Source organism: Bombus bifarius, unplaced genomic scaffold (assembly GCF_011952205.1).
Source record: "Bombus bifarius isolate JDL3187 unplaced genomic scaffold, Bbif_JDL3187 scf7180000008233, whole genome shotgun sequence".
NCBI classification, from domain to species: Eukaryota; Metazoa; Arthropoda; class Insecta; order Hymenoptera; family Apidae; genus Bombus; species Bombus bifarius.
In genome coordinates, this window is record NW_022884528.1 from 205,412 (window position 1) to 219,224 (window position 13,813).

The 13,813-nt window shown below is 23.4% G+C and overlaps 2 protein-coding genes across 6 annotated transcripts; one reads left to right on the forward strand and one right to left on the reverse strand.

Moving 5' to 3' along the window:
• Positions 1-1,560: 1,560 nt before the first annotated feature.
• Positions 1,561-4,675, forward strand: LOC117211446 (UPF0047 protein YjbQ). 3 transcript variants are annotated; one of them, XM_033455315.1, is made up of 4 exons: positions 1,561-1,697; positions 2,033-2,205; positions 2,949-3,085; positions 3,363-4,675. In XM_033455315.1, the coding sequence occupies exons 2-4, from the start codon at positions 2,046-2,048 to the stop codon at positions 3,576-3,578; spliced, it is 513 nt and encodes a 170-aa protein (XP_033311206.1). In that variant the 5' UTR covers positions 1,561-1,697; positions 2,033-2,045; the 3' UTR covers positions 3,579-4,675. The 3 variants fall into 3 exon arrangements, with proteins under 3 accessions (XP_033311206.1, XP_033311205.1, XP_033311204.1); XM_033455314.1 differs by having other exon boundaries at positions 1,584-1,742; XM_033455313.1 differs by having other exon boundaries at positions 1,585-1,742; positions 1,830-2,205.
• On the reverse strand, positions 2,900-13,301 carry LOC117211445 (paramyosin). 3 transcript variants are annotated; one of them, XM_033455311.1, is made up of 9 exons: positions 11,165-11,232; positions 10,775-10,994; positions 10,219-10,518; positions 9,965-10,161; positions 9,560-9,715; positions 8,827-9,115; positions 8,599-8,727; positions 8,282-8,525; positions 2,900-3,114 (listed from the first exon to the last, which is right to left on the reverse strand). In XM_033455311.1, the coding sequence occupies exons 1-9, from the start codon at positions 11,230-11,232 to the stop codon at positions 3,092-3,094; spliced, it is 1,626 nt and encodes a 541-aa protein (XP_033311202.1). In that variant the 3' UTR covers positions 2,900-3,091. The 3 variants fall into 3 exon arrangements, with proteins under 3 accessions (XP_033311202.1, XP_033311203.1, XP_033311201.1); XM_033455312.1 differs by lacking the exon at positions 2,900-3,114 and adding an exon at positions 7,830-8,031; XM_033455310.1 differs by lacking the exon at positions 2,900-3,114 and adding an exon at positions 13,134-13,301 and having other exon boundaries at positions 8,187-8,525; positions 11,165-11,275.
• Positions 13,302-13,813: the final 512 nt, after the last annotated feature.

Below are 13,813 nucleotides of genomic sequence, written 5' to 3' on the forward strand. Positions count from 1 at the left end.
CAATTTAAAAAAATCAGAAATATCTGAATTCTACATTGCATAAAAAGGTAATTAAGATAACAAGAAAGCTTATTTCCTTAATGAAACTATGTAATGTCCTTGTTATAAATTCTTTAAGTATACAAATTTGTATTTTGAATCAATATATAGTTTCATAAATAATATATACATTTTCTGTTTTAATTAAATTTAAACTACTTTTAATGTTTTCTTAATTATTACCTGCCTCTCATTTTCCCAATTTAATTTATCTTACGTTGTCAAATTGATACATTGTCAAAAAGTTAATGTAATTAAAAAATAAATAGATAAAATTACAAATTCCTTTACATAAAGATAAAGTTTTTGTATACCCTGAGACTTAAGACTATCCACATTGTTCACAAACAATAAAATGATTTGCAGGACATCTTGATTTTTTATATTTATTGTAACTTGTGAAATTGATACAAATAATAGATGAAAGATAATATTATGACTTGCTTTGTAAACAATAGTAACCCTATACAAAAGATTTTTTATGTGTATATTATATACATGTATATATTATATACATATTAAAACAATTCTTAAGTTTAAATAATACATTGTAGTTATTATTGAATAATTAATCTGTTTTGAAGGACAAGTATTTACTTATATAAAATGAAATGAACTTTATAATAAAATTAACGAATGATTAAAAATTACTATTTTATCCAATAATTTAAAATTGAGGAATGCGATTTAGATTCTGTGAATTTTATATTTTCAAAAGTTTTGAAAGTTTTGAAAATATTGAATTTGTATACTACTCCCGATTTGCTTTTATTATAAAATTTTAGAAAATATTATGTGCTAGTACTTGTTCATAAAATATAAATATATATAATATGGTACTCATGAATGTTGCTTAATGAAACTTACTTTTATAAGGACAAGTAGTTTTTTCCGCGCGTAATAATAAATTTAGTAAAATCAAAAATGCATTATCAAATGAAACAAATCTATTACATTAAATATTTTTACTTTCATTGAGGTTTGATACAATAAAATAATATTAGAACTGTTCGATTCGTTTATATGAAATTAAGCAAATAAATCTATAATTTTTTCTATGTTGTTTCAAATGAATAATTGCTGTATCTTTCTTTTCATCTGATACATTTATAGTATTTAATTTTCTATTTTATTTAATATAATATACGACATAACATAAGCGTTTCTATAAAGTACTATATAAGCAATAAAACATAAGCCAATGTCAATAAAAATTATATTGATAGCTGTGATTATGAATAATTACTTATACGATTATACATATGTATATACGTATAATAAAGTAATATTAAAGTAATGATAACTTTATAATACTAAAAATTGTTATTCCTGAATGCACAGAATTGTTATTGCTATTATATATGTATAACTCTTTCTCTCTTTATTCGGCATTTATAATTTTTAATTTGCCGCTTATATCAGAACCAATCAATAAGAAATAAAATGGTTCTAGTAGAAAACGTACCATTACTGAACGCAACTTACATTATTGTTTGGATTACCATTCGATTTATTTATTCTCTGACACTTGATATAGCAAACAATATGGCTTATCATTGTTAAAATTCTACCGAGCGGACTTTCTGTTAAAAGATTTCGAATCTCTTAGGGATACAATGAATTATTTCGAAATAATTTTATCATCTTGTTTTTTCGCTGTTAGTATGCATACCTGATACTTATGATATTCCGTGTAGGTGAAGGTGAGCGTATATATGTATGTAAACGTGATACGTATGTGCACATTGAATCATTATTTCTCATAACCTTTTTATGAATACGAAATATAGCAGATGCAATTAGACAATCTTTAAAAGATGTGGGTAAATCCATACATCTTGTAGCCGGCAAGCGGCGAAGATACTAGACGCATACTATGTTCAATGGAGTGGACTGTATTCTTGTGATTTTTCGCTTGAAGTAGATTTTACCGTATCTTCGATTTGCGAGAAAATTTTTATTCCGAGTCTAGTTAAGTGTGTAATCTCTACAGCGTATATCATATCATGGCCTCGTCAAATAGAAGAATTCAAATCGGCTCTGCTTGGTTTCAAACAAAGATTAACCTAAGACCACAGCGTCGAGGTATCCATCACGTTACCGAGGAAATCTTAAGAAGAATTCCTGAACTCTGCGAATTTTCAGTCGGACTTTGTCATATACAAAGTAAGTGAGTTTCTTTAATAAAAAGTAATTCCATCATAACATTATAGTACAGAAAAAAAACTATTACAATTTTTTAGACAAAGCATTGATAAATTTTATATTTTTTTTCAAGTAAAAGTTCAATTTTAATGTATTTCATATCTCTGGAAAATAATATTTATATTGCGTAGTATATGTATACATATTTGCTAATATACATATCCACATGTATACTAATATAACATGTAATAGTATATATATAATACTATATTATTATATATATATATATATATAATGTTTATGTATGTATGTACAAAGCAATAAACATTTATTTACAAATATTTTTATTTTTACTAATTTGGATTACAATCCAAGAGAAAATTAAATCATATACTAAAATCTATTAAAAAGAAGAATACGAAATATTCTTTTTTATTACTGATAACCTTTAATGATATATATAAACTAGATAAGATAAAAAAAACGTAGAAAAGTATGTTAATATTAGATACTATTAATTACCATGGTAAAATTAGAAAATGTATACATTTTTCTACATTTTAACAAATTGTTAAAACAATAACATTTTGTTAAAAATTCTACATTATTATTATTATTGTGGAAATAAAAATGATATATTTATAGGTAATGTATTGAGTAAATTAATTATATTAACCAGACGAAGTAATAAAATGTTCATGGAACTAATATAAGTATTATAAAGATATTTTCCTATAGCATAAATAGTTTCCATTATTTTTTAGTTCTTCACACATCAGCAAGTTTAGCACTAAATGAAAATTGGGATCCAGATGTTAGAGATGATGTAGAAATGATGCTTAATAAAATAGTTCCTGAAGGTTTGGCCTATAGACACAGTTGTGAAGGACCAGATGATATGGTAAGTTTATGAAATATCTTTTATTATTCCTGAAATTAAATTATGCTGTGCATTATATATATAGATCTGTGAATTTTTGTTGTAGTTTATAAATATTATGTTAATAAAATAATGCAATTAAATATAAGAGAAAACAATATGCTGATAATTATATTTTTTTTAATAGCAAATCATTTTAAAACGAAAGTTCAGCTTTTTTCTTTTTAATTATAAACATAGTAATTTTATAAAAATAGACTTATAAATTTATACATAGATATAATTATATTATTTATAGCCAGCGCATGTAAAGGCATGTTTTCTGGGCTCTTCATTGAGTATTCCAATTACTGATGGCAAATTGACTTTGGGTACGTGGCAAGGAATTTGGTTGTGTGAACATCGTAATGATGCTGGAAGTCGCAAAGTAGCTATTACATTGACGGGTTGTCTCAGGGATCCTGCACGTAGTCCTTTGAGCCCTGTTAGTCCTATTGCTTCTACTAGCAGCTAGGACCACTCACACCCCCAAAGGCGTAGCAAACGTCAGCTGCGCATATCTACATCCAGTGATTCAAGCTAGCAGCTGCTTAATCTTAGACAAATTCTAAGAGTATAATTCAGAAAAGAGTGTATGGATACTTCAAAAATATATAAATATTACATTTTCTTATATCCACTCATTATCACAAATTTCCAGCATTTTTTATAATGGCATAACTTGTAAAATCATAAAAATAATTGACAATATTTATTAATGTTCTTATGCTTATCTCATATATCTTATATTTTTTTATACATATAAATATAATATATTTATTACTTATATTTCAATAAATACATAAATATTTAGTAAATATACATTTTATGATTTTATTTAGATTATATAGAGACATTTCTCTTTAAACTGAGTTAACAGTAACTATCCAAAAATGTGGTTCATTGAATATATAATGTTGTTCAGTACTTATAAACTGCCAAGGCAATTGTATATTATATGCATTCAGAAATAAATATAAACGAATTACAAGTATCCTGCACTCTTCATCGCTCTTAGAAAATTAATGTAATGCATTCCGATATAATGCGTCCAATACTCCGAATTTAATTACATAGCTTTATTTAAATAATTCTTTTGTAAAAAAAAAGATTAATAAAGAAAATGGCATTAATAATTGCTCAGCTGAGACCTTACATCACTTTTTATAATATGTAAGAAAATCTCAGCTTGAGTATGTGCAATATGTTATAACTTTCTAACTCACTGCTTATCATAGGGTAGGCATTTTTAATGACGTTTCCAATGCATTTGGGGGTGTATATAGGTTACAATCAACACTTCTTTGCTGTGCTAATATATTTCTGCTAGAGATATCCACATAAGTTATATTAATAGTAACAACATGTGGGCAACAAGTCAGTATGAAAGTAGACAGTTAAGAGAATCATCAAACTATGCAAATAATGATTTAGACTTACTACATTGTTAGGTATTTACTGATAAAAATATTCTAGAAACTTAAATAATCTAATTAAAACATAAAATGTCATCTAGAAATGTAGCACTGCAAAGAGTTGTAATAAAAATTATCTACAATGTTACTAAAATAACCAAAGCTTATCATGGGAGCTTGTTAATGTATCTAATGTACTGTAAAGCAAGCAGTCGATGTTAGTTGTTAATCTTTCTCATATATAGTATAAATGGTCGTCCATTATGATTAATGAATATGCTTTAATGTGAAGTATCCAATGCAATTCATATAGCTTACATATTGACAGCTCAAAAATATAAAACTATCAAAAATTATGATAAATTTTTAGCAAGTTATACATTTTTTTCTCATAAAGAAATATATGGAACGAGTTGGTATACTTCATCATATAACATTAAAAATTTGAAATTCATCTGTGAATTTAATTCTAATTTTGTTAATATGCTCAACAATCCAAATTATTAAATATGTAAAATTCATAGCAATTTGCTATTAATCAATTCACCTACCAAGTTCATTTCATAAATTAAATGATTGAAAATTATTATATTTGCAAGATAATTACCGTAAACAATAATACACTATATATATATTTTATAATATATTAATATATATATATATAATTAATTTCATCTTAACATTTGAAGATAATCATTTAATTTTTTCTGGCAAAATAGTAATCATTGCTTAAACTATAGTTAAAGAAGTGCATATATATTTGTTTTAAAGTATGTATATTTCTTTTCAGTTGACACATATCCAAATTTTTAATATTATATAAAACACATGTATAGTGATTATCTCATAATCGTTGTTATTATAACAAATCTACAAATTTGACGAATTTATACATTTTCAAATCATTGGTTTCAATTTTTAAAATAAAAAATTTAAGCTGTATATTTATCACATGTCTTATAAAAGAAATTAATAACTATATAACTAAAGTTAAACTTTTACTAAGCAATTATAAGCAGCATTTATAAAATGTTACTTTCCACTTATACGTGCAACATATTAAGTTAGTATGATTTCCCATTTCCTAAGAAAAGTTGTTTTGTATTGTTACGAAAGAAAATGTTAAAAACATTGACATAATATAATTGTGTGTACAATTTGCAAAGTTGTGTTCTAAGATTTGTTTGGTATTTTCCTATCTATATAAAAAAATACTTATAATAAATCTTTAATTTACTAATGAATAATTTTTGATTATGTCTATATTTTGCAGTGTAATGTTATATAGTGGATGATTTAATGAAAGTGTTAACAAAAAGTGTTAATATAATTTTGTGTAAATATTTCATACATTTACATTTTTTCAAACTGTTTTGTGATTAGTTTCAAGGTAATTAAAAAGGTTTAGTATTTATAATATTATTATAATAGCATAATTAGCATCAAAATTTAAACTTAATATTTGGAAAAATAAAAAATTGTATTTGCATATTTAATTGAAAATCAGATGTTTTTATGCCTTGATTATGAGATAAACAACATTCGATATAATCACAGTTTTCTAAATATTTAAGTTATTCGATATTTATAAAATTTTCTAGATATATGAAATATTAGTTTTTATTTAGCTGGATATAGTGGACCTATAATAACAAATTATAGAAAACTAATACATTAGGATTATACAGTATATAATAAATACTATTATACATTAAATTTAACGTTATTAAATGTACATATAAAATTATATTTTTAAGTGAAGGGTATAGTGAGAACACCATATTATGAGCGAATGTAATGAAGTTTAAATGCAAATATGATAATTGTATAATATCCCTAAAATGTAGTAATATATAAAATTGTTTATATAAAATAAATACAATGACTTCTTATGCAGCTTGAAAAAAGTTTCATTATAATATAAAAGAAAAAAATACAATTTTACAAAGTTGAATTTTACTACATCTCATTTTTATACCAAGTTGTTTACTCAAAGAATTAAAGAAATAAAAATACCAATTTGTATAACATTATATTCAAAACATAGTAAGTTTCAACATACGTACTATTAATATTTCTAAATTGTATTTAATATAAAAAGTGAAAATCACAATTAAAATTTTCGTACAAAATACAATTATGAAATAGATGAATGATGATATGAAACCTTATTGTTGTAAAAATAATATATTATGTTAATTTTTCCATTATGTGCAGTTAGAAATAAAAAGTAACAAAGATTAATTCATTACAATGTACAAACCAATCATTAGCAATGAATTCATTTCTTGTATATATATAGTCAATTAATACATTTTGATTATAGTAAGAAGATAACAATATAATGGGATTAGTGATATGTATTATACAATTATATATATATTACATATAGTAGTTACAAATAATTCTCTGCTATTTAGTATCTCTCACAAACATAGTTTTAGTATTATTTTAAATCTGTTTTATGACAATGTACATATCTTTTTCATAAAATGCTAATTTATATTGTTTTTGAGAAAGGGTTAATTTGTTTGCATAATATTTAATCATATTTATTTAAGAAGTGGTATCTAAAATATAAATTTAAAAATTGTTTTCAATGCAAATTGTGACAAACGATTTATAAAATTAAATAATTAAATAAAAGTATGTAGATATGTAGATATCTGCGGATGCCTATGTGTATATTACATACAATAAAATTATAGCACTCTATAAAAAATTTAAAATTTGGAATAGTAAATATGAATTACTCATATTGGTAAATGTACTGTAATACATGTAATAGAAGAAAAAATCATTTACTCACTTTATATTTACTTTTATTTTTTATATTTTTCACTTATATTTTGCATGCAAATTTACTTTATTTTCATTGTATTTTCCTTAAATAATCCAAAGTGGAATACTATTTTAAGAGTAGAAAAATTTCTTTGGTAAAGATGTATGAAACTGTACCTTGGGAATTTGTATGGAAGTATATATTAATATTTTATTATACATAATACTATATATATTTACAATTTTATTATTTTACATACTTTCATATTTTTATTTTTGATTAAACTTCTTATAAATTTATAAAATGTGGTATAAAAATATATTGATCCAGGCTTCTTATATTTTAATGACTCTAATATATTGTAAATCTTAATTATTATTTGTATTTTATTTATATAATAATTATTTATAACAATATATTAAAAACAGTTTGTGTTATACATATCATGATATTTAAAAATTACAATGCTCAAAGTATAGTTGAAACGTAATGATAAAGATCATTTGTATTTATATTTTGAAATTATGTGTTCATTATCATTAAACAGAAGTTAAAATGATACATTTTCAAACACTTATATAGCATATGATGATGATACACATTATTATCATGAATGTTAATACATATATTAGTGATGTAGAAAACAAATCCTGAACATAACTTGATATGTGCCATTAACGATGAAAATATCCTTGATATAAAATCGATATTGTTTTATTTTATTTTCACAACTAAAACAAATATTTCGTTTCAAATAAAAATTATTAAACTTTAGAGAGGGAACATTTCTAAATTAGTTCGTAAAAAATCCAATAAAAATTAAATTAAATGGATGAAATGTGTTAAGAAATTTTCATATTACATTTAGCACAAAAATAAAATAGTCTAATTGTTGAAGTTATACATTAAAGTTTTAAAAATATGAAGTTTAATTAATTTGAGGACTAAAAATGTGTTCGTTAGTATGTGGTAAAAGCTTACCATCCGGTTTATTGTTATCAGATTCATTAAATTCTTTGTAATTTTCAGGTATTGGGTGTGGTCCTGGATGTCTTAAATCATTTGCTTTATCTTGAACTTCTTTAAATGATGCTTTAATATTATCTAGTGCATTACCTAATCCTGTTTTAATTTGATTAAATTCTTGTGTCACCAATGAGAGTCTTCCCAATAGATAATTTAAATTATCATCAACTTCGGTCATGCGTTTTGTTATTTCGCTTACCTGTAGGAATACACGCATATAAGTATCTAAAGTAATATGTTAAGCATTTTTTTTATTCAATATCAATTCTTACTTTAGTTTCCATTCCACCCATGGTAGAAGTTGTACCATTAACATATTTTTCATTTTGCTTATGTAATTTGTCTAATGCTTTTGCACTTTCTGTCATTTGTTGATACATGACATTTATTTGTCGCCACACCTTTTATTTAAAAAAAATTTAATACAAATAAATTTGATAAATATAATATATTTAATGCTCAATAATAGTTTTTTAGAAAAATATATTTTTAATCATTACCTGATTCATTTCTTGTTCCATCTTAGTAGTTAAATTTGCTAAAGCTCCATTTTGATTGTCCATAATATCATTTGATATGCCATCAAATCTTTGATTTAGAGTATTATTAATATTTGTACCTTGTGCTTTCACTAAATCTCCTACCTCTAGAAGAATTTGATGCACACCATATTCAACTCTTCTTTTAGTATCTAGGACATGATCAGCCATTGATACTATTACAGATTGCCCTTTTTCAAGATCATTTAATTCTTGATTTACATGTTCAGCATTATTTGCCAAGTCCATTCTAAAACCTCCGAAATACTCAATAAGATTTTATTATTATTGAATTGTTATATTTAGAAAGATAATATTAACTAATTAGTAATTTATATATGATATTCTTGCGCAAAATACATAGTATTTACATACATAATACATTTTTATTCAGAGGAATATAACTGTTAATAATGCTTGTACTGTTCAATTTAAAGAATACAATTATAAATACAAATATTTTGAAAATATAAGATTAAGGAAATTATTATGTGTATAAAAAGTTATTTTATGTTGACACATAGTGATGATGCTTAAAATTTTATATAAAAATGTTGAATTATAGTTAATAATCAAGTGAAAAGAATAAGCAAGATAATAATATAAATTATATTTTGGGAATGTCATAAATAAATTACAATTTTAAAATAATTGAACTAAAATGTGTCAGAAGTACGTTATTACATAACAATACCTAAGTGCTCCTATATTATCTTTTGTTTCATCTTTACTTTCTGTTAATTTATTTTCAATGTTATTAAGTCCTTTAGTAATAATATCTTTTAATGTATGCTTAGCTTCTTGCAAAAGTGTTTGAGTTTCATTATGTAGAGTTTGCATTTCAGTAATCCTAAATAAAATTTAATATTCATTAATTCTTATTTCCAAAGAAAAGTTTTAAATCAAATTATACATAATATCGATTTACAATTATGATTAATTCATAATTATTCATAAAAATTGGAAATAAAATTATGTTAATACAAATGCAAATGAACTTAGTGCACTGACAAACCTTTTAGTTTGTATATTCAATGTTAAAAAAATTTTCTTTTATGTTTCATAACAACATATTGTTGACAAGAGTAGTGATACATACTGTGGTAATTCCTTAATTTGATCAGAAGTATCATCTAAATGTTTCTTTATAGAAGGTAGCATTCTTGTATAATTATCAATATTTAAGATGGCATCAAATTGTGGTTCTTGTAATTTCTTTTTTATGTTTTGTGATTGTTCTTTAATTTTTTCCAGTGAAACTTCGAGATCACTAAGCCTTGTACCAATATCTTGGATCTACAGAGCATATGATTTTAATAAGTTTTTAAATGAAAATTTAAACATGTTATTTACCTCAGTCAATAATGCTTGTGTTGTTCCTGATTGAACATTTGTGGCTTCTTTTAATTTTATTGCTTCAGATTTTAAAAGCGACTCTGTTTTTGAAATTCTCTCCATTAACAATAATTCTGTATTATTTAATTTTGAAATAATATGAGCGTGATTATCTAGTGGAGGTAATGTAGTATCTGGTCTATTATTTACTTCTGATACTTTATTTTCAATATCTGTAAGCCATCCCTCTAAACGACTTTCTAAATCTTCTAAACCATCAACAGTCTTTTGCATTTGTATTCTTTCTCGTTCATCTCTCTAAATGAAATAGGAACAAATTTTTCTTTATATTATAACATATTATATTATATATATATTATATGTACATTATATACAATAATACATGTATGTATTATTGCAAAAATATATAAAGTTTTGCTGTATAAATGTGAGTTTTTAAAAAAGTTGCACATTATAAACTTTTTCAAAAGTTAATATGATAAATATACGTAAATTTAAAGTAGTTTTTCTCTAATATTGGTTACTTAGAACTACTTTGTTAATTATCAAATACCTGAGAGATTAACTGTTCTATTCCCATTACTTTTTCATCAAGTTTTGTCAATTGTAATTTTAAGGAATCGATAGTTGACATACGTTTTGTCAATACTGTAATTGCTTTTTTTAATTGTTCTCCCAGCTGACGTTCTCGTGCCTCATGCCTTTCTAATTTTTCAGTATTTTCTCGCATCATGTGTACTAAACTTAACATTGCATCTTTAATATCTTCATGTCTAAAAATTATATTACATTAACTATATTGTAATAACAGAAGCTTAACAAAAATTTATGATGGATAACAAGATGATATTTGACTTTCCATTTTTACGTAACTGTTGTTAATATAAAATCATATATAAAATAACTACTTTAATTATATTAATTGAATAATGAAAGAACTTACGTAATTTCTCTAGCATTGTTCAGATCTATACAAAGTAACTGCAGAAATAGTATTAACATATATTTCATTTTCAATTATTGTTAATTAATGTCTTGGGTTTAAAAGAATTGTCTGAAATAAAAAATATTAATTTTATTCCATGATACTGAGTGTGTATATCTTTCTTGAATATTTTTAATTATTTTCTTTTCATTGTTTTCTTACATTTTTTAAATAATTTGAAAATTATGTCATTGCTATAGCTACAAAAGTATATGCTATGTAACTGAAATGCTTCCTTTGATCAATTAATTGAATGTGCTGTTATTGAGATAAGAAGTTAAGAGGTCATTACTGATGACTCTTTGATGGATAAAGTAAACCATCCTTGTTAATAAATTATCACAATAATAAAAGCTTTTATAGTTAATGAATAAAATCATTGTGTTTGAATAACAACTATCAAAAATAATTCCCTTTAATGTATAGTTTTAAATACATTTAATCATATAAATAATTCAAATTATGCGTATTTAAATTAATATGTGTATGATATACGAGCGTGTGTACATGTATATACGTGTGAGCGCGTGTACATACATATATATGTGTACATACACGCAATAGTGTGAATAAAGAAAGAAAGAATAAATTCAAATATATAAACATTTGTGTTTTTTTTACATTCTATACTTTTCGTCCTAATATTTTGTATAACTAAGTAATATATATGATAATCTTAACTCCATATTTTGTAGTTTTCAGGCGAATATACTTTTCTTTACTGTATGTTACAAAGAGTTCAAATTTTAGCTATTTATAGATCTACAGATGCACATCAAGTGCCGTTTGATGGAGCCATATGGTTCACATAAAACCATCTGTTCCTAGTGTAACAAAATCTAACTTTTGTAGTAGTATACTTGTAAATATTATAATAAAGATCTTACATATAATATATATCATTTAATATATAAACATAATACAGTTTGTTAAATGTTTTCTAATAAATGACTACCTACTTTATCCGTCATGAGAATCGTAATTATATTTTTATTTAAATAATGAAATATGTTCTTACTATTAATATAATTTTATTTTGATACAATCATAACACAATAAAATATTCCGTTTTATATGGTTTTCCTAATATATTTCACTTTCTTATTGTTTCCGAACAAATCATTTTTCTATTTCTATCGAATTGCATCTTATAAAATATTTATATTATAATAGTTTCAAAATGATATTAAATATTTCATAAAGAAAATATTTGTAATTGTTGAATATGAATATGCTTATATGTACATGATATTAATCTTATATGTTAAACACTAAACAACGATATATATGTTTTACTTATAACAAGAAAATTTATATTATAATTTTTACAATACTGTACTTATTTTGTAATATTATTTACTTCAATTATATAAGTAATTTACCACTTATAAGATTGAAAATATCATAATGCTAATAATTAATTTCAAAGTAATTTCCAGCGTACCATTTTAAGTCATGATTATAGTTAGTGTACACTGACCACCATTTTAAAACATAAATTAAGATCTAATGATTCAAAATGAAAACAGTTCAATGTACACTAATGAAGCCGTCATCTTTATATATATTTCAGTCATGTATCATTTTACTAATACAGCAATAAATAATAAAAGAAATGTTCTTGTTTTTAATCATAAACAATAATAAAGAAAATGTTGAACTTTCATAACAAAGTTGTTGAAGTAGTAATTTTAACAAAATATGATAATAACTTTTACAAATGTATATTAACATTTATTTAGAAGGAAGTATTTTTTATAACATTTAACGAAAAGGGGCATAAATTAAGTGAATAACACAAATATGTTCGTTAAATAAATAATACAATATTTGTAATTACTAAAAGATAGAAAATAAATATATGTTATTAATAAACATAAAATATAATATAATAAACTACAGAAAGACAATCTGAATATTTACTTACATAAGTAATATTTGTACTCTAATCCTTTGTGTATAACAATCAACGTGTAAAGAAGAACGTACTGTTTCTCATTCGATCAGCGAACAAGTGATTATGGTATCATTAGGTAAGTCCACATTTGGATTTTTAAAAAACTGAACTCAAGGTATATGCTATTTAGTAGCGACATATAGCGGTCGTTTTTGGTACTTAGCAAGATGCAACTTTTAATACTAATAATAAATATGTATATATATACTGAATTTTAATGCAATTGCATTTCATGACTTTAACATTTAAAATTAAAATATTTTCATAACATATAAAATTTCATTTTATAAATTTATAATATCTATAAATAAAGAAGATGCTAAGTAGAAAGCTCTTATAACCTATATTAACTTATCAATACATATTTCGTATTTTAACTCTATCTAGTGCATTGTTAAAGTCTTTTCTATTTTATTAGAATATGAGAAAAAAGATATAGAAAAACTTTTTAAAATATGTAATAATGTTTAAAATGTTATTTCAACTTTGTGAATAAAATTTAAAATTGACATTTCTGACAATTTTCAATGTGCATTTATTTTATGTTTGTATAATAATATGTTGTAACATAATGTATCATATGAGTGTAACAGAAAAATGAAATAATATTGTTAGAAATTCAATAAGCTGTAACTTGGTTCTTTCACCAT